The 24808-nt window shown below is 45.9% G+C and overlaps 2 protein-coding genes across 7 annotated transcripts in view; one reads left to right on the top strand and one right to left on the bottom strand.

The window, feature by feature from the left end:
* Positions 1-2056: 2056 nt before the first annotated feature.
* On the top strand, positions 2057-9789 carry map6d1 (MAP6 domain containing 1; the record flags this gene model as incomplete). Its single annotated transcript, XM_079529328.1, has 3 exons — positions 2057-2592; positions 3944-4244; positions 8982-9789. 3 exons carry the CDS (start codon positions 2057-2059, stop codon positions 9063-9065), a joined length of 921 nt encoding a protein of 306 aa, XP_079385454.1. The 3' UTR covers positions 9066-9789.
* A 428-nt stretch (positions 9790-10217) lies between these two features.
* Positions 10218-24808, bottom strand: part of yeats2 (YEATS domain containing 2) — a 41877-nt gene continuing 27286 nt past the window's right edge. For 5 of the 6 annotated variants that reach the window (XM_079530467.1, XM_079530471.1, XM_079530470.1 and 2 more), the window contains exons 20-30: positions 23520-23907; positions 21889-22026; positions 20710-20835; positions 20157-20346; positions 19184-19260; positions 19017-19096; positions 17680-17884; positions 16711-16946; positions 16308-16382; positions 16042-16115; positions 10218-12556 (exon numbers count right to left, since the gene is read on the bottom strand). In XM_079530467.1, the coding sequence (XP_079386593.1) occupies positions 12448-12556; positions 16042-16115; positions 16308-16382; positions 16711-16946; positions 17680-17884; positions 19017-19096; positions 19184-19260; positions 20157-20346; positions 20710-20835; positions 21889-22026; positions 23520-23907 (1698 nt within the window). In that variant the 3' untranslated portion in view covers positions 10218-12447. The remainder of the gene's footprint in view (positions 12557-16041; positions 16116-16307; positions 16383-16710; positions 16947-17679; positions 17885-19016; positions 19097-19183; positions 19261-20156; positions 20347-20709; positions 20836-21888; positions 22027-23519; positions 23908-24808) is intronic. The other variant, XM_079530472.1, reaches the window with a different exon arrangement.

Raw genomic sequence — 24808 nt, 5'->3', positions numbered from 1 at the left:
TGACTCCTGCTCAAACGCCCAAGTACCAGCATGGGAGGGAGTGGGACGGTCTAGGAGTCTGCCCAGCTCCTTATCCAAGCCTCAGTCATGTCCAGGCTTGTTTGACTACTACTACTACTCCATTCATTCTGGTCATAGACTCACTTCCTATTTTCCCAGTATGAAAAACTGCACTTCCAGCACTCATTCATGCAGATCTAGGCCTAGGCTACTTCATGCTGTGTGACATTATTGCATGATTAGTGTTGAAGAAACATAGCCTATACACTACAGTACAGAGAGGCTAAATTATGTTTTCAAGCAAAAGCTATGGATGGCGTCCCAATGCTGCTGTTACTGTACTGCAGTTAAGGTATAGGACGGCAGTAATTCATAGTCAAGTTGTCATCTGTCTTTATTTTCTCTTTTTTTCCCAGGGAGTTGGCAAGTGACAATCTTTAAATAAACATAATGAACATCTTCAAAACAGAGCATCTATACCAGAAGCAAGGTCAAAAGCATGTCTTTTCCCCCCACAAACAATGAGCCCTTGAACCACTGCATTTGTCTCTGTTCAATCTTCTCCACTTCCTCCCTGTTTTGGAGCCATATTGTCAGATCTTTCTTGCACATCTCAATCATTCTAATGCCTAATTTATAGGATCTAAATCAAATCAACCCGCCAACGCACTGTGACGTTGTAGATCAGCTATTTTTGAGTGGTGCAATCGCTCCTATAAACAGCTATGTGTGTGGCTGTGTCCCTGGGTCTATCCCTGTGCCCCTGGCTGTGTCCGAGCACGAAAATAGCGTTATAGCGTTTGTTCACCACCAAGTGTCACTGTTGCACAGCCTAACACACAGACACAGTCACAGACACACAGGCCAGGGAGGAGGGCTTGTACAGTACAGTACAGTACAGTACAGTACAGTACAGTACAGTACAGTACAGTACAGTACAGTACAGTACAGTACAGTACAGTACAGTACAGTACAGTACAGCTTCAGACGGATCTGATTGTTCTTGGCTCTGGACACCATTGTAGGACTGAGTATAAATCAGGCCTAACCATATATAGGCCTATTCAGGATGCCATTCTGGTACCTCCCTCTTTCTCACTTTGATTGATTGAATATTTTATTAACAGTTTGCAAATATACTAGTACAGTGGTACATTATACAATGATGCTAAAAGGATAACACAAAAAGATTTGTCTTCCTCTGCTCTCTCCTTCTATAGCAGAAGTGTGCTTCATGACCTCTTTCTTCATTTCACACTCAGTGGAGTGTAATGTAGCTGCCTGTCAGTCCTCCACGTATATGGATATATAAGCAATTGCTCAGCCTCAATTAAGACACGACGCGCACGCACACAAACACACACGAGAATGGAGTATAGGAAAGAAAATCAATCCAATGGAATAAAGCAATTTATAGCAGGTGACTCGAAGTAGCCTATACAATTGCCGACGTTTGAAAGTGGAAATGTTAGGCTATTAAATAATTAAATTTGATGGCTAATTTGTTTTGCCTGTGCGCTTGGATCTTTTATAGCTGCAGGTGTTTGCATTCAGGAGATATCCCATCCTAGCTGAGACCTGTGGCGCTGCAGTTAAATTATGTAACCTCGAACTACTATTAAGAAAGACATTTGGCTTCTTTTTTTTTTCTTTTTTACTTCAGTGATTTTCGAATTGCGTGGAGCTCTGGTCAACGAAATATTTGTGGCATTAAAGTCCTCTTTGTTATCCATGTTGGAGACTCAGACTGGCAGATGCAGGACACGCACTGGAACTCAATGGAGATCAAGCATCATGCTTGAATCATTTCTCTGCATAGTCGAGGCACTATCGCGAACCACGTGTTCAAAGACGATCCCCGACGATCTCCGTTTCATCCGTGCTGGCATTCCGCTTCTGGACAGTTGGACATCCTATCCTCGCTCTCAATTCTCCGGGAATGGACAACATATACTGTAACTGAATGTAACACTTCTTCTTTACCACTCCCATTGCTTTTTCCCCCCCTCTCCATTTCTTTTCTTGCATTTGATTTCGTGTTTTTCTTTGAGTCATTATGGCTTGGCCGTGTATCAGCAGAGTGTGCTGCCTGGCTCGCTTTTGGAGTCAACTGGATAAATCGGACCTTTCAGTCCCGCTGACCATCCAGAACTACTCTGACATCACGGAGCAAGAAGTGCGATCCGTCACCAAACGGGTACCCACGGACCGTGTCACGAAGAACTTCTCAACCCCAGATCACCACCGTGGGTCCCCGCAGGCACCCGGCGATGCCCCGGGATCACGGGGATCATTCCGGGGACGGAAGGAGCCTAGCTACAAGCCCCGGGAGGAGTACCATCCGCCCGACGAGCCTTTCCAAAGCGTTACGCAGTACAAACAGGATTTCAAACCGTGGGCAATTCCCAAAAGGGATAATTTCCCTTGGATTAGCAACGGAGGCAGGGCTGGTGGTAGTGTTCCGGACAGCCCGGTAAACGGTTCCCACAATGCCAGCCAGCAGCAACAGGGGGAGAGGGTGGACAGGGGGGAGCGGAGCAGAGGGCACAAGTGCGGGGAAGAGCAGCAGCACACAGGCACCAGCTGCTACAGGTAGACCTTCCACTTCTGTGAGCGCTGTCCCTTCAGCACCACGCACGCACTTCAGCACCTGTCACTGTCCGCTTCCACTCAGTGATTCTAAACTCTTTTCTATACTAGCATTAGGCCACGGACCCCCCAATGTGATACAATGTTGACCCAATCCATTGCAAAATCCTATACCGTGTTAATTTAACTCTGAGTGTACTACAAATGGAACCAAATGGACTCAGAGTTACAGACCTGTAAGGGTCCATTTGGTTCCATTTGTATACTCTCAGAGTTACAGACCTGTAATTTACAGGTCTGTAACTCTGAGAGTATACTGTAAGGGTCAATTTGGTTCCAATTAGAGTTACAGACCCGTAAGGGTCCATTTGGTTCCATTTGTATACTCTCAGAGTTACAGACCTATAAGGGTCCATTTGGTTCCTATTTATAACTATCAACGATTTACCCCCCCCCCCCTCCCACACACACACACACACACACACACACACACACACACACACACACACACACACACACACACACACACACACACACACACACACACACACACACACACACACACACACACACACACACACACACACACACACACACACACACACACACACACACACACACACCAGAGCCCACATTGAGAACCAGTGCACTGCATCTCAGGGCTCTCTGAAAGTTATGTGATGTTAAGTAGGTTGATGGCAAATTAGATGTACCCATTAATAATTAATTGATTGCCAGCATCTGGCCAGCTAGATCCATATGGAATATGGAGGCCCATCAATAATTCTCTCTCGCATTTCATATTCTCACACTGGAGTGCTAGGTGGAACGTTAATCAATAGTGAGGAGCAGAAAAGTTGAGCTTGCATTTTTATAATCCTCGAAAGGTTAGCTGTTGACCTAAACATGGAACATAACAGAGTGCACTAAGTAAAATCCTGAGTATAATGTTAATAATTGACCCATAAGGATCAATATTTACACTCCCGGAGTTAATTAAGCCTCAGGATTTTGCTATGCACACATTATGATGGTGCTTACTGATTGTCTAAGTCATGGAAGTCATTCTTTGATGGTGTGGTATAGACAAAATATACATACACAAAGCCCTCATCCATATTTCACATTTTAATATTCTCCCTACAGGATATGTGATGGTCTCAATAGCTCCCTATAGCGCTTCAAAAACAATATAGCTTTATTATTGTCTGAATATTGAATAATTATGAATAGTTTTGTAGGCCTACATAAGTGAATACTAAGTTTTACTTTAACTCAGAGTAGAATACAAACGCAACCAAATAGACTCTTACGGGTGCCCCTTTTGAGCCGAGCAACATGTCTCATTCTCCAGCCAGGAGTACCGTGCATGGACGGGGGTGAGACCGGCCCAAAGCACCAGGAGGAGCCCCTCTGCTCCATACACCAGCCCCGTGTCTGAAGCGTCCCGGCCGTCCCCTGAGACCAGCTACCAGGCTGCCTACAGTGTGGAGGCCCACAAGTCCACGGCTCGGCACCACCAAGCGGACCATGTCTCAGCCACCACCGCCACTCAGCCCATCCCTGTGCCTCTCCAAGCCGGCGGGATCCCCAGCCCCTCAAACCGCCAGCAGAGCAGCGGGCCTGAGAGGCCCGACCTCAGCATCTCAACCAAGGTGGCACTTTCAGCTCCATTTTGTTTATACAATGCAAGTAACAGACACATGTATTAAGTGTGAAAGTGAAAAATCATATCTCTATACAATCTGCTACTCTGGATAGCTTCCCACTCCCAGGCCTGTCATAATTATGAAATAATCCAATGTATAATCGCAATTATTTGAGAAAATTACAATTATCTTTGCATAATTATCCATCCATTCATTTTCATGTTGAAAAATGTCATAGATTTTCAAAAATGTGCAGGTTTGTGGGAGCGGTAGGTTTAAAAGCATGTGCAATCATGCAATGTCATCTTCATACATCTCACAGGTGTCCTGCTATTAGTGCTGCCGGAGTGTCTCAGAGAAATGATACAGGATTCTGTCCCAGAGCAGCTCAAAGTGACCCAGCTGTTTAAAACAGGCCACGTACTGCATTACTGTAGGTAATGCCAGGCAAGTGCTCCAGCTCTGCTCCTGACTTTGGCCTGAATAGAACTGGCCCGATGAGTACAGAGACATAAGCAAATGTTCAAATATGTGGACATTTTGTCCCAGATTTGTGTTCTCAGGGAAAATGAGACTGAGAAAAAAAGTGGACAGAGATGGGCAGTCGTACCAATAGTTGAAACTCTCAAAAACAAGTATTTTGGATTTACTTACATAAGCAGAGAATTAATACGACTCTGTCTGGGGCATCGTATGCTTATGGTCAGCTCAACCAGAAGAGGGGTCTTTGACATGACCCCTTTCCTATTTGCTCTATCCTGGGGGATGTTACTCTGGGCAGCTGTTACATGACAGGGAAAAGGTTTTAGGGAATCTCCAGGGGGAGGGGAACGTCCGCCTCCTCCCCAACCCGCCTGCCCACACTGTGGGCAGGCGGGTTGGGGAGGAGGCGGGTATGCCATCTGCCAGTGGAGAATATTGTCAATGTGCAACGTGTCGCTCTGGGCTAGACTGGCTTTAAGTGCTTTGAAGAGTTCAGTGGAGACATTGGCTGGCTGACCCTCCTGTCACCATTGCTCCTGGAGAGAGCAGAGTGTTTCCAGTGTTTCTTGAAAACACAATTAATGCATGAGTAGATAACGGGATGACCTGGTTGTTGGCCATTTGCATAATTCTAAAAATGAATGCCCCAGTTTGATCTCCTTGGGGGCCCAAACTATCTATCAGTATTGTTTGATGCTGGTGGAGGTCAATATAAGTGGTGACAATCGGCACATTATCAATTAATAACACCTGCCCACAGTGCCCAGTAATGAGTCTTTACAGTGTTACCAGAGACTGTTGGAGACTACAGTGCAAGGCGACTGTTTATTCATATCCTAGAACACCAATTTTTATGGGTCTCACCTGGGACCTCAGATAATAAAATCAAAGAAAAGGGTCCCGTACTGTCTGAAACAACTGTCGATGTTTCGGTCGTTAAACCTTCATCAGGACATACATGTGGGTCACGAGTAAAAAAAACACCCTTTTTCATCAAATAAAACATTTCCCAAAAGTATTTCATAAATAAAATGAATAATCAAATAATTTCCAAAAAATGTATACCAAAAAAAGCTTAAAGGAGCATTCAGTGATTTGGGTGATTTGGAAAACCACCCAGTCCGCCCCGGTAACAAAATGTGCACATGCACGCTCTACAGTGGGGGGAAGTGCAACAGGCCAACAGCATGTGCACCAAGGCTCGCCCCCAGTCGATCATGATTGGAGGAAGGCCCCTCTCATCCTGATTGGATGAAGGCTTTGCCACCCGCCACCAAAACTGAAATTAGGGTTTTTTGACCCCAGGGGCACTCTGGGGACAGGGAGGAACTCTTTATATGGTCAGCACACTCTATAGTAGGGAGGATTATCCAGAAAAAAAGAAAAAACAAGTGATATTTGAATTAAGTCAAATCACTGAATATACCTTTAAGAAGTGGTGAAAATAGCAGATCTACAAGATCTTGTTCCGGTCGAAGGTCTAAAATTCTCTTTTGTGCCTCGAGCTAAAAGGTTTGGGAACCACTGTCCTAGAGTACAGTAAAACATAATAATGCTACATCTACAGTGTCATTATATCAACCCTCAACCTTCTACAGTGTCATTATATCAACCCTCAACCTTCTCTGTAAAACACATCCTTGCATGTGTTCAAGGGAACAGATGCACTCACATGAACTTTTAGGCACGTGCGTGCGTGTGTGCGCAGTGCGGGTGCATGCACGCACACACACACACACACCACAACACACATAGGTCACATTAAAGGTCAGCTTCATTATTTAAAGTTTGAGCAGAGAAGTGAAATGAGTCCTTAGGGTTCATTCTCAACGCGCGCACGCACGCACGCACGCACGCACGCACGCACGCACGCACGCACGGGTCACAGTAAAGGTGAGCTAGATTATTCAGTGCGAATAAAGCGCAATGATTCCTGTGGGCTCCTTCTTGGCACACATACAGTATGATACAGTATCAAATACAAATGCATACTAACTATGCAGTGAGAGAAGTGTTGGGGCAACCTTCATCACTGTACAACAGAGAACAGGACACACACCAGCATGGCAGAAGATCGGGTCAATCTTACATAATCCACCTCAGTCAATGACTCCCTACCCACTGCCAATTCATTACTGACTCACTCACCGCACCCCCAGATGTCTGACCACACATCCCACTAAGCATCCACTGGGGATTGTCTATGCCACACACACACACACACACACACACACACACACACACACACACACACACACACACACACACACACACACACACACACACACACACACACACACACACACACACACACACACACACACACACACACACACACACACACACACACACACACACACACACACACACACACACACACACACACACACACACACACAATCCCGGGATGGGGATTAACTCAAATCAATTTGTTAAATTGCGGACACTAAATATGATTCGAAGGCGATCTGCAGTCCCGACAGCCGCATTGTTCTCTTGAACCAATTGAAGGCAGGGATGTGTTAAATGAGATCGTAAACTGTGAAATGAGGGAACAAAGCGTTACTTAACCTGGGGCCACCGAGCCACTGCATTCAGCACATGAAGAGCAGCGGTGCCGGTGTTCATGGAATAAGACCCCAGGCAACTGCGACACAGACAAACAAACAAATTGACTCAAATCTTGACTGTGTGTGAGCCAGGTGGAAAACGGGTGAAATTATGTTGACTGTAGGATAAATGTCTTAACTGGGGACCACAGCGTTTGCCATTTAACTTTAAGCAGTGATCCGCCGCATGAAAGATTTCAGGTTATTTGCTTTCATAGGCGGCATTTTGAATTTGTGCTGCCAGAACGCAGGGGGAACTTTCCCTGAACTTCTGAATACTGTGCATGAAAGTGTTCTGTTATTGTGTGTGTGGCGCTGATGCTGACACAGGTGAACGTGGGGGGGGGGGGGGGGGGGGATGTTCACAGTAGTATAGTGCTTCACTGTCGGGGAGAATCTGCCCACAGGGACACTGCATCCTGAAATTCACCTCTGAAATCCCCTTTTTAGCTCAGCGACACGTTGCCCCTCCTCTCGCCTTCCTGAATGTGGTAAGCCTGATTTAGGCATTTTGTTTTGCTCTCTTAACTGTTCCAGCCCATTGCTCCCTCTCTTTCTCTCGCTGTTCTTTTCACTTGGACCTGTTCCCTGTTCCCACGCTGCCTTTCCTTAGCATACAGCAGTGTCCTGTGCCAAGTGGGCAGGGCTCAGACAGACTGTCACAGTGGAAGAGTGCAATTGAGAGAGAGAGAGAAAGAGAAAGAGAGGGTGAAACAGGAAGAGAACAAAGGAGATGGGTAAAAGGATGAGAATACGAGAGGCACCAGTGTGTGTGTGCGTGCGTGCGTGCGTGCGTGCGTGCGTGCGTGCGTGCGTGCGTGCGTGCGTGCGTGCGTGTGTGAGAGAGAGACAAGCGTGCAAGACAGAAGTGAGCGATAATGGGTTATTTGCCATTCTGGTAAAGTGTGATGTTGCTGCAATCCTTTTCAGCGAGAATCTAATTTAAGAGAAGCATCCCTTGCTTCTGCATACAGCAGCAAAATGTGTGTGGAGGTGTGGGAGGAAGATAACACCACACAAACGCACAAATATGCACTGTACATGCGAACACACACCAGAAGCTGCCAACGTTGACAGCACTAACAATGGGTAGTCTGCTTTTCCTTCAGCGATGATATGCCTTTATCTAAAGCGCCGCTGGGACAGCAGCGAGCCTACAATCTCTGTCAACTTCTGCTTGGATTACCTGCTAAACATTGTCTGACTAGCAGCCCATTTTCAGAGAAAAAGTCAAGTGTTCATAATAACTCTCAAAGTGTTACTAAGAGTAGCAGTGTGGATTTTGGTACGTAGACTGATCCAGTAATTACTGAGAACACAATATAGGCAACATCTAAGTGCAAAGAGCCCTTTAATTGAACCGAACCCGATAGATTGCAGTATGGCTTTCAGAATCGCTAGCGTCAGCAGAGCAGAGTGCTCTAACAGAATCAAGCAGTGATGTCAGGCTGTCTGTTTTGACAGCAAACCTGATGCTCTTTGACTGCACACCTCAACCGGTCTAATCCTCTTCACATGGCTGGTGTGAGCAGCACAGATGTTGCCCTTTTCCGTCATCAAGCTTTCAGACCACTGCAAACCTCAACTGAACCACTCTACCTTTGTCAGGTAACACATCTGACTGTTTATTTCCTTCTCTTGCTTGTGTCAGCCACAGGAGCAGCTAGTGAAGACCAAGCTCTCTCCAAACCCATCTGCTGTCTTTCAAAGTAGATCGAGGGTCTTCAACATCTAGAGTCTGCGTTGAAAACAACCAAACCATTCCACTTGGCCCAGCTCAACACAAGGAACGAACCAGGGGAGGTTTTCCGTTAATTCCGTGACCACAAGAAATCTATGCAAGGGGAATGTACATTCTGTGTGCAAAGTCTCTGGAGATGGCGCCTCAGTATTTTAATGTCTTGATTTATACTGCGTCGTATGATGGCATCTCGTGTGAATCTGCTATTTTCGTCTGGGGACACCATCGTAAAGCGGAGTATAAATTAGGTATAAGCCAGGAGTGAGTGAAAATCAGATGTCACGTAAAAGCCACTCACCTTTTACAAGCTTCCCTTACACCTACTGCTATGGAAATGAATATGCATGTAACAAAAATAGTTTGACAACCTTTTTTTCCCTTGCAGCACGAATAGACATAATGATGAGAACATGGCTGCTCTATGCAGTACTCTTGTACGTATGTATGTGTATGTCAGTGTGTACGTCTACACTGGTTGATTTGGAATGATTTGTCCTTTTGTTATACAGTACATATTGTTGGATCTATTCCCACGATGACAATGTCGTGGTTGTGTACACTCAAAGCACTATTTTGCCGTTTTCATGTTCCCCAGAACTCTGCAAGTCTTTTATTACAGTAATAAAAAAAGGAAAATACTTTATTTATTCAATTAGGTTACTATTTTGCGAAAGTATTGTTCGGGTCTATTAATTTATTTTGTAAAGCTGTTGTTTCAGAAAAAATATGCGCAAATATGAAATGTAAATGACCTTACATTAAAAGAATATTAGGTTCTTCTTTTTGTTTGGCATTTCACTTTTCTCCATCAGTTCAAGTTCTCATTTTGAATGCAAAGGTAAAATACTTAGTGGAAATTTAACATTGAGTGTATGAAATCTCTCAAGGGTTAAATTGAACAGCTCCACAAGGGAGTACTGGGAGCTGATGGTAGGTGTGGCGCTCCACCTCAGCAATCCATCTCCCAGCTACAATTTCAGAAAAATAACTAATCTACAACCTCAAGCTTGTAGATTGTAGGCTTATTCAATGAATTAAAATTTCCCCAGCTGTGTCAGTGGAGATCTGTGATCGGTTGTCAATGTGAGACTATAAGCACAGTGGATTGTGGCAGCCTAGGATTGGAGAAATAGAACCACTCAATAATTTGAACACATTTTCTTTTTTATTACAAGAATATTGATACATTTTTGGTCTTCCACTGAAATGAAAATACAATGTTCAGATATTTCCTATACTATGTTAAATTTGGTCAAACAACACAACCACCTAGCCCAAACACTTTACACTCAGCCGATCCAAACATGGACAACATTATACAACGCTTAATATTACAATGAGTCACCAACACAACAGCCACCTCAGTCGTCACATATAAAAATTACAGTCAGAAAATGCACACTAGCATCCACATGCACTCCAATCCCAAATGAGCACATCCGTTACGTGTGCTTGCTTACACTCACTTTCGCACGCACACACACACGCACACGTTGGGGCATTGCAGTTTGCAGTGATTGATACTGTATACGATATAAAAATAAAACTGAAATTGCAACACGCACCTTCATATAAATCACATTGGTCATAAATTGTTGATACATCATGACAATGACAACGGAAGATTAAAGGGCTTGATATACTTTTGTACGGCACAGTTTTGTGCGCCGGGAATAGCCGATCCATAAGCTCTGATTAACCCATTCAGGACGGGAACCCCTTTTGGTGTTTTAAGCATTATGTTATACTTTAGCTATTTTTGAAAAATCATGCAAATGTGGTGCGAATCTTTGAATATATATTCTTGCAGAGCGAATGTTTTTATCTCAAATCTTTGCTTCTGGGAGGTCCCTGGAACAACATATTTTCAGATGGGGGTCGGCGGCCAATTACATATATTTTTGGGGGTACTTGACATGAAAATGTTTGAGAACGACTGACATAGAAACATGACATCAGAAAACTGTCAGGATTTAGAAGGCATTTGTAGAATCGTCCTCATGGGTTAATGGCTAGCTTGCGGTGTACGACACTGCCGCTCAGTGAAGTATATATCAAGCTTAAACAGTACTTGAAACTGGCAATTAGTAGACCTACAGTGATCCATTGGGAATAGACAATTATAACATAGACAATTATAACAGACTCTTGGACTCACAACAATGATGAGATGCATCCAGTGACTTATTCCCTGGATTGTTATTAAGGTAGCTGAGAGCTTCTCAACAGCTTTGATTAAGTGCAGACAGCTGACATTGTTATAATGCAACACAGCATAATAGTCAGGTTTGTAATTTGGAAAAGGCTGAAACAGTTTTATTCCTCAAAGATTTAACTGCATTGAACAGCCAAAAATAATCCAAATGGCCATTTCACAAAATAGGCCAACTCCGCCAGAAAGTTCTACAAAAAAAAGCAGTTAGTGTTGTTAATATAATGAAACATCGCTGGTTGGCATGGCAACGGGTTGCCCTCGACAGCAACAAGCCTGATCTGACAAAAAAAACGGTATTCCCAACGTTAAGAATGACATGCATCCCTTTAGTTTACAGTTACAGTACATTGCTAACAGGGTATTATGACTCATGGAGCAGCTCCCCCGGTCAGGATGAGCTGGCTCAATTAATATGGGATTTTAATATTGGAGACATATGGGCTGCTTCCATTTTGTCAACTCATAAATCTCTCTAATTCAGTTCCTCTGGAACTGAGAGAGCAAGCGGGCGAGCAAAAGCAATATTGTGCCCAGTACAGAGGAGGAGGCAATAGGATTAGGACCAGCTTAGTGGACGGCCCTGCGCGTCCATATTGTTTCACAAAAGCAAGTCACTTAACCTCCACCTCCCCACTGAATCACTGTTACACAGGACATACTATAAAAAAATCATTTTGAAATAGATTTGAGACCACCGCTCAATTAATTTTCCAAGTCGAGAGTCGAGACATTGTTCTCACAAACATCTGAAACTATGTTAAGTGTGGTTGCTACAAACAGCAAGCAGAGCCCTTCTAGGATCAAGAAAATACAGTACGTCAATATTTGTCAGACATAGCAACTAAAGCAGCTAGGATCATTCTTAGGCGTTAAGATATAGTTTTAGTCAGTTCCAATGTTTGTTCCACCCCTGTCGTCAGATAGCACATTTGATATTCAAACATTTGGTTCAGAGTTATGCTTAATGTATACTTGTATATATATACACTTGTATATATACTACGACGGTGTTACGTGACAAAAATAGACAATGTACAAGCTCACAATGCTTGTAGATTAGCCATTTTCGGCATGTGGCAAGTGGCGTTACACGTCATTAGGGCGAAGCATAAAACATGCCTTAGTGTGTCAGTTTCTAGTCAAAGTCAGTGTCGCTGTGGGTCAGGTGTCCGTGGACAGGAAACCCATGTGTGTGTTGGTGAGGAAGTCACAGGTAGGGATGCTGCCGACCGCCTGATGGACATTCATGGCTGTTATCTCTTTCGGAGCCCTGGAAACACCGCATGACAGCGTTAGGACGTTTTGAGCACCGTATACAACATGACAGAAAATAATATGACCGTCATGAAATCTCAATGCTATAAGTGGAGAGTGTGTGTGTGTGTGTGTGCACGCGCGTGCGTGTGTGTGTGTGTAAGTCTCTAGGGTCCCACAGCACACCCACGGTAGTCCAGCTGGGTAGGCAACTTTTTCCCCTTTTAATTTGCATACAATCTGTAGAAGTTTTCATAGTACATTTTTGACCTAGATTATGGTCACTAATGGGGCAGCACTACTGTGCGCATGCCCCCCCATTCACATCACTTACAGGTAGGAACTGCTCTGATGATGGGGGGTATGGGAGGTGGGAGACTGAGGGTGTACAGGGGTATGGGAGGTGGGAGACTGAGGGTGTACAGGGGTATGGGAGGTGGGAGACTGAGGGGGTACAGGGGTATGGGAGGTGGGAGACTGAGGGTGTACAGGGGTATGGGAGGTGGGAGACTGAGGGTGTACAGGGGTATGGGAGGTGGGAGACTGAGGGTGTACAGGGGTATGGGAGGTGGGAGACTGAGGGTGTACAGGGGTATGGGAGGTGGGAGACTGAGGGTGTACAGGGGTAAGGGAGGTGGGAGACTGAGGGTGTACAGGGGTATGGGAGGTGGGAGACTGAGGGTGTACAGGGGTATGGGAGGTGGGAGACTGAGGGTGTACAGGGGTATGGGAGGTGGGAGACTGAGGGTGTACAGGGGTATGGGAGGTGGGAGACTGAGGGTGTACAGGGGTATGGGAGGTGGGAGACTGAGGGTGTACAGGGGTATGGGAGGTGCAGGGAGACTGAGGGTGTACAGGGGTATGGGAGGTGGGAGACTGAGGGTGTACAGGGGTATGGGAGGTGGGAGACTGAGGGTGTACAGGGGTATGGGAGGTGGGAGACTGAGGGTGTACAGGGGTATGGGAGGTGGGAGACTGAGGGTGTACAGGGGTATGGGAGGTGGGAGACTGAGGGTGTACAGGGGTATGGGAGGTGGGAGACTGAGGGTGTACAGGGGTATGGGAGGTGGGAGACTGAGGGTGTACAGGGGTATGGGAGGTGGGAGACTGAGGGTGTACAGGGGTATGGGAGGTGGGAGACTGAGGGTGTACAGGGGTATGGGAGGTGGGAGACTGAGGGTGTACAGGGGTATGGGGCGGTTTTAACCCATTTAGACCTGTTGTAACCTATACGTTGTTATACCTTTCAATGGATGCAAGCAGACGGTGGATTATTTTTGAGCGAGCAAAATGCGAGCCCAGGGTGTACTTCAGATATCAAAGTTCCTTTGATATCAAAAGTTCCTTTTGATATCTTTGAGCAGCTGGCAAGCAGTGCCATCAAAGTGTCTCTTCAAAGAGGATTTCCGTCCCATTGGTTAGTAGTACCTATCACTGCCAGGTGATAGTTCACCAATGCTGAACCCGACATGTCGTTCTACGCTAGTGAGCTGCTTCAACTTGGCTGACCACCCCATAGCGATGACTTGATTGGCTGAGCAAAGTACGTATTGAGGATAAAAAGTGAGGACAGAAAACTGAAGACAGAAAAGTGAGGACGCAAATGTAAATGTATGATGAGTGCCCCTCACTTCACACGGATGTGATTTTATTAAATGTTTGAAAAATAATTTTAAGGTTTTCAGAATACTTAGGTTAGGCGTTTTTAGAATTGGTCTAAATGGGTTAACATAAGATAGCGGGTATGGGGGGGGCTTCACATAAGAACAGTGTGGAAGATAGCAGGTATGGGGGGGCTTCACATAAGAACAATGTGGAAGATAGCAGGTATGGGGGGGCCTTCACATAAGAACAGTGTGGAAGATAGCAGGTATGGGGGGGGCTTCACATAAGAACAATGTGGAAGATAGCAGGTATGGGGGGGCCTTCACATAAGAACAATGTGGAAGATAGCAGGTATGGGGGGGCCTTCACATAAGAACAGTGTGGAAGATAGCAGGTATGGGGGGGGCTTCACATAAGAACAATGTGGAAGATAGCAGGTATGGGGGGGCCTTCACATAAGAACAGCGTGGAAGATAGCAGGTATGGGGGGGCCTTCACATAAGAACAGCGTGGAAGATAGCAGGTATGGGGGGGCCTTCACATAAGAACAGCGTGGAAGATAGCAGGTATGGGGGGGCCTTCACATAACAGCGTGGAAGATAGCAGGTATGGGGGGGCCTTCACATAAGAACAGCGTGGAAGACAGCAGGTATGGGGGGGCCTTCACATAAGAACAGCATGGAAGATAGCGGGTATGGGGGGGCCTTCACATAAGAACAGCGTGGAAGATAGCAGGTATGGGGGGGCCTTCACATAAGAACAGCGTGGAAGATAGCAGGTATGGGGGGGCCTTCACATAACAGCGTGGAAGATGGCAGGTATGGGGGGGCCTTCCCATAAGAACAGCGTGGAAGATGGCAGGTATGGGGGGGCCTTCACATAAGAACAGCGTGGAAGATAGCGGGTATGGGGGGGCCTTCACATAAGAACAGCGTGGAAGATAGCGGGTATGGGGGGGCCTTCACATAAGAACAGCGTGGAAGATAGCGGGTATGGGGGGGCCTTCACATAAGAACAGCGTGGAAGATAGCGGGTATGGGGGGGCCTTCACATAAGAACAGCGTGGAAGATAGCGGGTATGGGGGGGGCCTTCACATAAGAACAGCGTGGAAGATAGCAGGTATGGGGGGGCCTTCACATACGAACAGCGTGGAAGATAGCGGGTATGGGGGGGCTTCACATAAGAACAGGGTGGAAGATAGCGGGTATGGGGGGGCCTTCACATAAGAACAGCGTGGAAGATAGCGGGTATGGGGGGGGCCTTCACATAAGAACAGCGTGGAAGATAGCAGGTATGGGGGGGCCTTCACATAAGAACAGTGTGGAAGATAGCGGGTATGGGGGGGGCCTTCACATAAGAACAGTGTGGAAGATAGCGGGTATGGGGGGGGCCTTCACATAAGAACAGCGTGGAAGATAGCGGGTATGGGGGGGGCCTTCACATAAGAACAGCGTGGAAGATAGCGGGTATGGGGGGGGCCTTCACATAAGAACAGCGTGGAAGATAGCGGGTATGGGGGGGGCCTTCACATAAGAACAGCGTGGAAGATAGCGGGTATGGGGGTCAGGTATGTGTTTTTTGGGGGGGTATAGGAGTATGCAGGACTTTCACATAGAAACTGCTTGTAAGATGTGGTGGGTATGGGGGGGGGGGGCTTTCAGGTAGGAAGGAACTAAACGCCTGAACTGTGTGCTTTTTTTTCCTAGTATGAATAATAATTTCAAGCTGTTGAAGATTTCTTAAAGAGCTCAGGAAGCAATATACAAAGTGGAATGTATTAACATAGATAAACTCTAAACTCCAAAGTGAGGCATTAGATCTGACACTAAAGATAGTGAAAAGGCATGTTGCCCTGAGCAGGTTATACGATCGAGAAAATAAATTGCATGTCTGACCTGTTCTGAGGGGATTTGGCGTGGGCACCAGCCAGAGCCTCTCGCAGGATGTCACTGGAAAACTGCTCTGTCGCCTGAAGCGCACACAAACATCATTATTCACAAAGGGTCTCTGGTACAGTACGAGAGGAAACATGCAATAATGGCAGATTGCATACGCCTCATGCATATATTCATCGCTATATTCAAGGGCATGCTCAGGGAACGGCGGGCCTTTTAAGTGGAGAAGGCCAACTTTTATTGCCTAGTTTGCATAGTTGGCTGACCTTGAGAATCATGGCTTCGATCACTGGAGCAAAGACGTTCTTCTCCACCTCCACTGGCTGGAAGGCTACTCCAATCTGAGAGAAGTGGGTGAGCAAGAGGGTCATATTTAGGCATAAGAAATGCTTCTTTCTGACAGGGGTGTCACCTCTCCCATTCTCAGTAAAATTATCTGAGCACTAAACAGGATAAGAAAAAATGTCAATTAACATTGTCCAAAGTGCAACTATGGACTATCTCTTCACACATGTAAGGTAATGTAAAGATTCCCATAGAAGGCTAGAATCTCAGAGCAAGCATTTAGATTGGGAAGTAAAGTTTAAGCGGCTGAAAGTGTGAGCCACAATGTGCCCGCCTCCACCCACCCCCCACATAAAAAAAGAAACAGTAAGAGTGGATGCTGACCTGCTGGGCCGTCTCGCCGACAAACTGGGCAGACGGGCAGGGACCCAGGAAGAACTTGGGCTCAGGGTCGGCTTCCTGCTCTTCCTCTTTGACCTTTAACTTCTGGCAGGGCGCGGTGACGCTGATGACATCCACAACCTCGTCGTAGGTTTCTTCAGGCTCCGTCTTCAACAGGGTCTGCATCTGCTCCAGCCGCAGCACCAGGTCCTCGCAGCTCCCCAGCGTTGACGGGCACTCTGCAGGCACAGCGGACACGGGTCAACACGCACTCACACCCAAAAGAGAAGCATAACAACCCTCTTTTTTTATCACCGGCACTGATGGCAGCTGATTGATATGTTTTTAGTTTTGTCTTTACTGCAGGAGTTTAGCATCTCTACAATCAGACCAATTCATGTCCATCCGAATCTGACAGGTGCAATTTAGTAACAACAGACAACGTAATGTGTTGGTTGAGATCAGGGAGGAGTGACACTCACTGAACTGGCACCAGTCTTCATTAAAATAATAATAATAATAATAATAATCATCATCCAGACCGAACACCAAGGCTGTACATTATCGTCCTAGACTGTGCACAATTTACAATTCAGGCATTTAGCAGACGCTCTTAATCCAGAGCGATTTACAGTTAGCGAAAACAACACAAGGTAAAATGCATCAAATACATACAAAGAAGCATAAGCAAGCTAAGAACCTAACATCTGTCTAACAGTAGAATATCTGTACACCTGGTAAGAAACTATTTGAAGAAGTGCTCACACCTTCACCTTGACTATGTTGTCTGTTGCCTGGAGCAGCAGGCAACAGTATCACGTTTGATGAAGAAAACACACCACAACTATACATGGAGCAGAAGATATTGAAGTGCACTGAACTACAGAGAACAGACAGGCTATGTATTGTACTCTGTGAGAAGTGCTAGCCTAGTCGATCCCTCAGGAAAAACGTAGCTAAACACACACCCACCAGGCTCATTGTCTATTTGAGTGAGGATGTCCTCGATGGATTCCTCGTCATTCCTGCGCTGGGGCTCGGGGTCGGGCGGTGTGTAGCCCCTCTGCCGGCACCACTGGACCACCTCCCTGGTCTTTGGAGGGGTGAGTGCCTGCAGGCGGGGGCAGTGGTCCAACACATCCTGGACAACCCTCTTCACAGCCACAGCTCGCTGGAGCTGCACACAATGTATTATGTTTAAAACAATATACATCAGGGCCAAAGGGATTCAGAAGAAAACAATATTTTTTTTGTCCTCGGAGCAACATGATCTCATGTTTCCCACCGCCTGCCTCTTTACAGAGACACTACATACCATTATAAAACTAACCCCGTAATAAAACTTTCCTCGTTTCAATCTGTCACATTTCTTATCAGTCCCTGTTCCATGGGTGAATTAGCAACTATGGCTAGTGGCTACACATTTCTAAGGCCCCATTTACACTGGCAGCCAAATCCAGCCTGAATCAGATCTGAGCCACATCCAGATTGGAATCAGATCTGAGCCACATCCAGATTGGAATCTGATTTGTCCAAATGAGTCATGTGACCATTTAAACCAATCGGATTTCAATCTTGATGTGGCACAGATCTGATTCAGGCTAGATTTGTCTGCCAGTGTAAATGGGGCCTAAGACTATGCCAGTCTGCAATCCTTTGGGGGCATATCAGGAAGAAAAACAGACAGTCAGAGAGAGAGAGAGAGAGAGAGAAACAGAGAGAGAAAGACCCACAGCTTGGTCTTGGTTGTTGATCCCATTATGAGAATATGGGAGAGGACAGCAAGGCAGCCAGAGATACACATCTGACCAGACACAGAGGAAGCTACAAGGCAAGCAGAAAGCCTGCTGAGTCAGAAGGCCTTGTGTTTTGCACACAGGGGCATTACACAGACAACGTAACTCTGAGGAAGGAAATTATCTCGGACAAAACAAGGCAGCATTGGCAAAATACATTACAGCACAATAACAGCAGACAACAGTGGTGTCACTTTGAGATGCGGTTTGGCTCCGCTCACTGCACTCAGGTCTGCTCTTTCTTTCTTTGCAACAAAAAACGTGCCTGCCCTTTGTCTCGCCCCTCCTTTAACAATTAACAACCTGTATAGATTCGGAAAACACCATGAGAAGAAACAGACTTGCGCTCAATATAACAAGCCTCTGTAGCAGAGTAGTCCTGCCTAAAGAACATAAGGGTGGGTGGGTGGATTGATCATCTGATTGTCCAAGTGGGTCTGGGGCTGATCCCCCATGGAGAAAGCATTAATATCAACACACATGCACACAAGACAAACAATAACAAACGGTCACCTCTGATGCTCTTCGCTTGCCGATGTTCCAGGAAAAATACTGCTCCGCAGAGGAGGCACAGAACGGGTGGGAGTCTTCGGCTGAACAAACAATGGACATGTTAGATCAACTAGTCCTGATGCAGGTTAAACTGGGTTCATATCAACGTGGGACAAAGGTTCACTCACTCTTCTCTGGCACAATCAGGGGGAACTTCTTCACTACGGCAGTCAGAAGCTGCATCATGGTCTCTATGTACTCTGTGCTGAAGACAAGACAAACAAAACACCATATTAACATCACTTATAGTAAACCAGAAAGGAACCAGTGTACCAGGGAACCCTGTACTAGGAAAAAAATCACACCCGTGTGAACTGAGTGGTGTAAGATCTTATATAGTCTGATCAGCTGTGGTCTGACGTAATGTCTGACGTAATGAAATCACACCCGTGTGAACTGGGTGACCATAGCAACCGTGCTCATTTTTTGCGCACAGACAGACAGACAGACAGACAGACAGACAGACAAACAAAGCCAGTTGTAGGAGTGGTTTACACCACTCAAAAAGTGAGGGGCGCTCTTATCATCTTACATCATCATGCATCATCTCATACTGGCCAATCAGAATGCCTGTTGCCACAAATTTACGTCATATTTGGCGGACATTTGACCTAATTTCTAATTCATTGTTGATGGCAAATATGAGACGTGTGGGGACAAGATGATGTCAATTTTCTCTTCATTGTCAATGGCATTTAATGTTTGTGTTGGGGAAAAAAGCTGTATATAGGAGGGGCTAGCGCCCCTCAAAAATGAAATCACACTTGTGTGAAGTGAGGGGTGCCTTTGGGGGAGCACGCACAATACGTCCTAGTAAAAAGTCCATAGACTTGGCTGCCACATAACGTCCCAGGGGCAGGCTCATAGGTTGGGTGAACCAATAGGAAGTCTGCGTCCGTTTCAAATGCTAGTTTGTTCCGCCCCTCTATGCCCAGAAAAGCATACTTAAAGGGCAACGAAGCACCTTTTTCAGACACGTGCGCACGTATTTCAAAAGCCAGTTCTAAAATCGAACAGGGCCTCTGGTTACCAGCCATAGTAATTTATGTGTGAATGCTGAAACAAAGGTTTAACAAACGTTTCATCATAATGAACTCTTACTTGATGAGGTCATGATGTGTGGAGTTATCGGCCCCCTGCTCCAGTTTGATGGTGGCGGTTGCCACGGAAACAACAGGTGGGGCATGGCCAGAAGGTAAGCAGGACGACGACAAAGACGAGGTGGTGGAGGAGGCAGGAGCTATCACAGGGACGGAGGACACAGGTGTGCTGGCACCTGGCTCTGTCTTCACTGTTGGCACAATGAATAGACACAGGTCACGGACTGAGACAGACTGATATAGGCCAGACTGATACATGCATATCGGCTGTTATTTATAGTTTTTGACAACATTTGAAACGGCACTTATGCAGCCGATGTGTGCACATTTTTATCGCATGTCATTGTAGAAGACGTTTTTCAAAGGTTTTCAAAGATTTTATAAAAATAAAAGATTTACAAGCTCACGAGTCCCAATGTGACAACGTTCAGGCTCTACGAGAGACACGAGACACAACATGATGAAACCAGATGTGAGCGAAATCACAGCAGAGGAAGAGCAACATGAGGATGAGAGGAGAGTCATGGAAGGGGTGGGGGGTTGTCTCCTCTCACCTTGTGCCAGAGGCAGGGCAAGGGAGGGGGAGACCTGGGCAGCAGAACTGGGGGAGGCTCCTGAAGGGATGGTGGTGGTGGTGAGGGGGGTGAAGTGAGTACTGGTGCCTAGGCCTTTAGACATCACTATACACACACACAGAATAAAAACACACAGGATGATGGATCAATAGATTATAATGGAAGACAGTGGGTGTACTCAGGGGTGATGTAATGTTGGAGGGCAGTGTTTACCGGAGAAACCGAGACAAAAGCTGAGAGTGACTTGACTCTTGAGAATATGTGTGGGGTATAATATAAATATGAACTTGACTACACGGCTAAGAATTTGAACCACTTATTCTCAAGAGTGTACAGAGAGTATAGTGTAGTGAAGGCATGCATGCAATAGAGGGTATGCACATGCATAAAGTGAATGGCAGATCGAGTGGCAAAGTGAGTGACAAAGTTAATTTAACGTTGTTTAAAGTCATTGAATTCAATCAAATAGGATTTTTTTGTTTGGATGTATGGGCTGTCAAGGCCAGAAAGTCGTTTTTTGTCACTCAGTAGGCATTCCTGCATAACTTCCGGGTATGATGATGATGTCACACACATACCCTCTATTAAGATCCTTGCCCTAACAGTGCAGTTGTCCTTCCAAATTGTATTATCCTACCAGCACTGTAACAAACTAATTCTCCCCTCTGTTGTCATATTGTCCAACCAAAAGGATATGTCCTTGAATACTTGACATTTACTCAGTGAATGAATTTTGAGTTCATTTAACCAGATTTTTGGGATCAGCCATTTTCAATTCCTCAACAAAGAGGGTGTTAAACCCATTCAGAGTCAATACCGAGACCAAAGGAGGGGCGAGACAAAGTCAAGATCAAAGGCTAAGCTAGAACGAGGCGACTCCAAAATCCTAATCACGCTCACGACCAAATAATTCCATTTGCAAATTATTTACAAATTTAAGTATTAAGTAAAATAAGATATATATGAATTACAACAGAAGGCAATCTTTTGATTCAGAATATAATATTATTATACCTTACTATAATAATAAGACCTTGGGTCTGAGACAAGAGTAAAGACAGATGCACATTTCCTTTAAGTTCCATCATGCAATTTTGTCGCACATCGAAAACAATAACCAAATTAAATGATCAGCCCAATTAATTGCTTTGCCCTTACCTTTACCGACAGGCATGAGTATGGTCTGCATGGCCCCAGCAGCGGTGCCAACCCCCAGCTGTTTGAGCTGGTTGGCAGGAATGGTCAGGACTGTCTGCTGGGAGCTGGAAGAGCCTCCAGATTGAAGCTTTAGCATGCCTGAACAAAAAAACACACAAAACACCTTGAAAACAATGTGGGATTGGAGCTGATGTACAGTCTCTCTATATGCCCTGCTGTCAGCCTCAGCCATGGAGGCACAACACTGCAATTTCACAGTTACCGGTACATGTATATTGGAGTCTGTTTCAGTCACACTAACTCGCACAACTGCCCCCCCCCCCCCCCCCCCCCCCTCTTTTCTTTTTTTGTTTTCTTTTTCTGCAGAACAAGCTCTCTGATCAGTGTTTTTTCTTGATATAAGGCGGATTGTGTGAACAGAGCCTAAAGCCTCTTGCACACAGAGTCCGATTTTTCGGACAGAAATAACTGATGGCAAGGTCTTTTAAAAACAACACAAACTTTTCTAAGACCTCTTGCACACATGTGCTAAGAAAAAAAACTAAAGGGAATAAAGCGATTACGTCATTTACGTCAACGGTTATGATGGCTTTTTTGATTCATTACGTCAATTACGTCAATAGCCATAAGGGGGTTAAGAGTTGAAACACTCAGCGAGTGAACCCAAGAGGTTGCGCAGCGTCTACCATGCCAGTTCTCAAGATATCTTGATTGGGAAGTTACACGTTTTACCATAATCCGCTCATTTTTAGATGTTTGCAATATTGACATTCTGAGGGTGGAGCTACTGTAGATGAAAGGCCATGGATTCACCAAAATCAGTAGATTCAGCGTTCTTGCCGTTCAGTGTTTTTTGGCGGAGCACTCTGTGCACCTCAAGCAGAAAATAGCTCAAATATAGACTAGAGAAAGTAGCTCAAATTTAGAGAAAGTCGCTTTCCTATGCAAAGTGTTGGAGAGACCAAAATCATTGAGGACATTATGTCCAAAGTGCTCTGTCCCTCAAAAAATACTTTCAGTGGACAAGGCCAGCACCATCACATCAGTGCAATGCACCTTTTAGGGGGGCTACACTGGGGATGGAACTAAACGGAAGCAGCAGCTAGGTGGCTGCACCGACAAATCCTCTGTCCCGCCGCGGAGAGTTCCGTATTTACTGTTATTTTCCTCTGAAGGTGAGGCGAAGGGCTGCGTAAGCCCTACGGACACGCAGAAAAATAGAGCACTCGCGTAAAAAAAACATTCACACGTGGAGCTTACGCACAACCTGCACCCGTACTCGGTGTAGCCATGTTCCATTGATTATAGTGGCAGCGCACCATTGCAGACTCCGCTCCATTCCAGCAATTCCGTGGCAATTCCGTCCCTAGTGTAGCCCGGCCCTTAACCCATTTTGACCTGAGATCAGATTCTAAAAATGTCGTTCTAAAAATGTCGTTCTTCGATTTTTCAAAAATAGCAGATCTACAAGCTCATAGCGCGCCACCGAGTGGCGCGCTATGAGCTTGTAGATCTGCTATTTTTCAATAGCTAAAGCATAACATAATGCTAACACCAAAAGGGGTTCCCGCCCAAAATGGGTTAAACTACATCTGTTGGCTGGTTCCCGTCTACAGTTCACTTCCACCTACCTGACAGCATAGCGCTCTTGCCTCCTCCTCCCGCCACCATCCCACTGACCAGCGAGGATGCCGTGACCAGTGACGTGCTGCTGGCGCTTTTGGGCACACCCCCCACCACGGTCCCCGCCCCGCCCCCTTTGGACATGCTGATGACCGGCAAGTTGCTAATGTTCTTGGCAACAGTCACCACGGCTCCGGTTGCACCCGCAGCGCCACTCTTGGCCGTGACGCCGGTGGCTTTGACCAGGCCGCTCTTTGATAGGCTGCTGCCGGCCGCGGCGGCGGCGGCCGCTGCGGCAGCGCTGGCGTTCTTTGCAGCGTTGATGACCGCGGCCTGGTTGGCCGCTACCAGGACAGGGTGGTGCTGTTGGGACGCCGGCTTGGCTCCATCACACACCTGAATGGGATAAATGTGGCATGGTACATTTTCTTTAGAAAGCGTCTTAATTTGAAGAGTTAAAAAGGTGCTGTATAATGAAAAATCATTACATAGAAATGACACCACACACAGCCATGTAGACGGAAAACAGCCAGAATGTGTATGCCTAACCTGCAAGTACACCTGAGTGAGCCTACGAACACACAAAAGTATTCTCAGCAATAATGTCACATCACGGGTAAAGTATTGGCCTTAAACTGCCCTGTTCCCTTGGAGCGGTTCACATTTCGTTCTCGGTTCCCATGGAGACCTGTCCCCATCAGGTCACTGGGTTGATGGAATTCTCGCTGACACAAAAGGAGTCAATTTCCCTCTGGTGGGGCCCTGACAATCCAATTAACAGTACTCAACGCGCAGCGTTTCAAAATGGTGAGCTGGAAAAGCCGTAGGGTTACATTCCAATGTGGCAAAAGCGCTATACACTCTGCTTTTATCAACGTATCTAGAGAGCATATGTGTGTTAGACACTCCAGTGTAATGGCCATTGTGTTCTTCTCCTTCATTTCTCCACTTAATGAGGCCTTGCCAATGGCAGTAAAGCTTTAATCTGTACAGCGCAGGCCACCGCTGGTGATAGACTATATGGCTCTCGCACACACGCGCGCCGCGCATGCACACACACACACGCGCACACACACACACACACACACACACACACACACACACACACACACACACAGACACACCCAATAGCCTAATTACCATATTCCCACTTCATCTTCCCTGCATTTTTACCTATAATAAATACACATCCAGCAGCGTGCCTGCTCCCATTATTACAAAAGAAACTGCACCTACTTCAAAAACGGCAATGGAAAAACATGACCTGCTAGAATTATTCTCACCTCAAGATTATAGG

This window comes from Electrona antarctica, assembly GCF_951216825.1.
Source record: "Electrona antarctica genome assembly, chromosome: 19".
Classification (NCBI taxonomy): domain Eukaryota; kingdom Metazoa; phylum Chordata; class Actinopteri; order Myctophiformes; family Myctophidae; genus Electrona; species Electrona antarctica.
Note: the sequence above shows the minus strand (reverse complement) of the source record. Positions and strands in the feature narration are given on the sequence as shown.